The 986-nt window shown below is 38.4% G+C and overlaps 1 protein-coding gene across 1 annotated transcript in view; it reads left to right on the top strand.

Moving 5' to 3' along the window:
• The window catches only part of SOGA3 (SOGA family member 3), a 30,500-nt gene extending 30,273 nt beyond the window's left edge, over positions 1-227 (top strand). The window contains exon 5 of the mRNA XM_009644379.2: positions 117-227. Coding sequence (XP_009642674.1) covers positions 117-227 — 111 coding nt within the window. The remainder of the gene's footprint in view (positions 1-116) is intronic.
• The last annotated feature ends 759 nt before the right edge of the window (positions 228-986 follow it).

Below are 986 nucleotides of genomic sequence, written 5' to 3' on the forward strand. Positions count from 1 at the left end.
GATGGGCACTTGTCCCTCCACAAGCATAGTCTGATTCACTATTTATTTGGTTGAAACTTTGGACTTGCTATTCCATTAATTGACTGTTCTCTTTGTCTTTGTATTTACTTTCCCAGATGTTCCAGCCTATCATTTTACTTATTCTCATCCTTGTATTATTCTCATCCCTTTCATACACAACAATATTTAAACTTGTCTTCCTTTTTACACTGTTTTTTGTACTGTAAGCCATTCATCATTTACTGTTCATTGTAGTATTATTTTCAGTTTGTTTATTTTGTCCACCCTCCAAGATAAGAAGTGCAAGAGACATAGTTTCTGTAATAGCCACTGCTGTAAAAACACTGAAGACTACTTGTTTGCCAAAACCAAAACAAAACCAAAAAACCTGCAAAAAACCACCAAAAACTCACCCAGTTGAATAGGAAACCCGCTCACCACGGTGTTCCAGGTAAGCTAACAGAAAATGATATTTTTCACTTCACTGGTTTTATAATTTTTGAATAAAAATTTCCTGAGTGACTGGAACCAATTTAATATTCATTAATTTGCACCAAATCAGAAATATGCAGAGTGGGTGTGAGGAGTCTGTTCCTTTCCTCTTCCCACTCCCAGAAAAAGAATTTGTATTCTAGCCTCATATGAACAGTAAAACCACATTCGGTGTGTGTTCTTGGAATTGTATGTCACAGCTTGTATGTATTTTGCATAATTATGATGATAATGTTTTTCAGCACTGTATTTTGTGGATTAGACACCATGGAAGGGACAAAATCAGAATGGTTGGTATATAGAGTGCTATATCTGGAAATGTGGCAAGGAGCTGGAGTCGTTAAGAGTGAGATGCACAAGGAGGAGGTTTCAGAGTAGGTGAGGAGTCTTCTGAGAGTTGGAGGCTGGCTGTACGCTCTCTGTGCTCCAGAAAAATGGCCCCGCTACAGTCTGACTTGAACTGAAGAGAGTGGTGCTGGTCACCTTGTCTGACG

This window comes from Egretta garzetta, unplaced genomic scaffold (assembly GCF_000687185.1).
Source record: "Egretta garzetta isolate BGI_Z169 unplaced genomic scaffold, ASM68718v1 scaffold397, whole genome shotgun sequence".
NCBI lineage: Eukaryota > Metazoa > Chordata > Aves > Pelecaniformes > Ardeidae > Egretta > Egretta garzetta.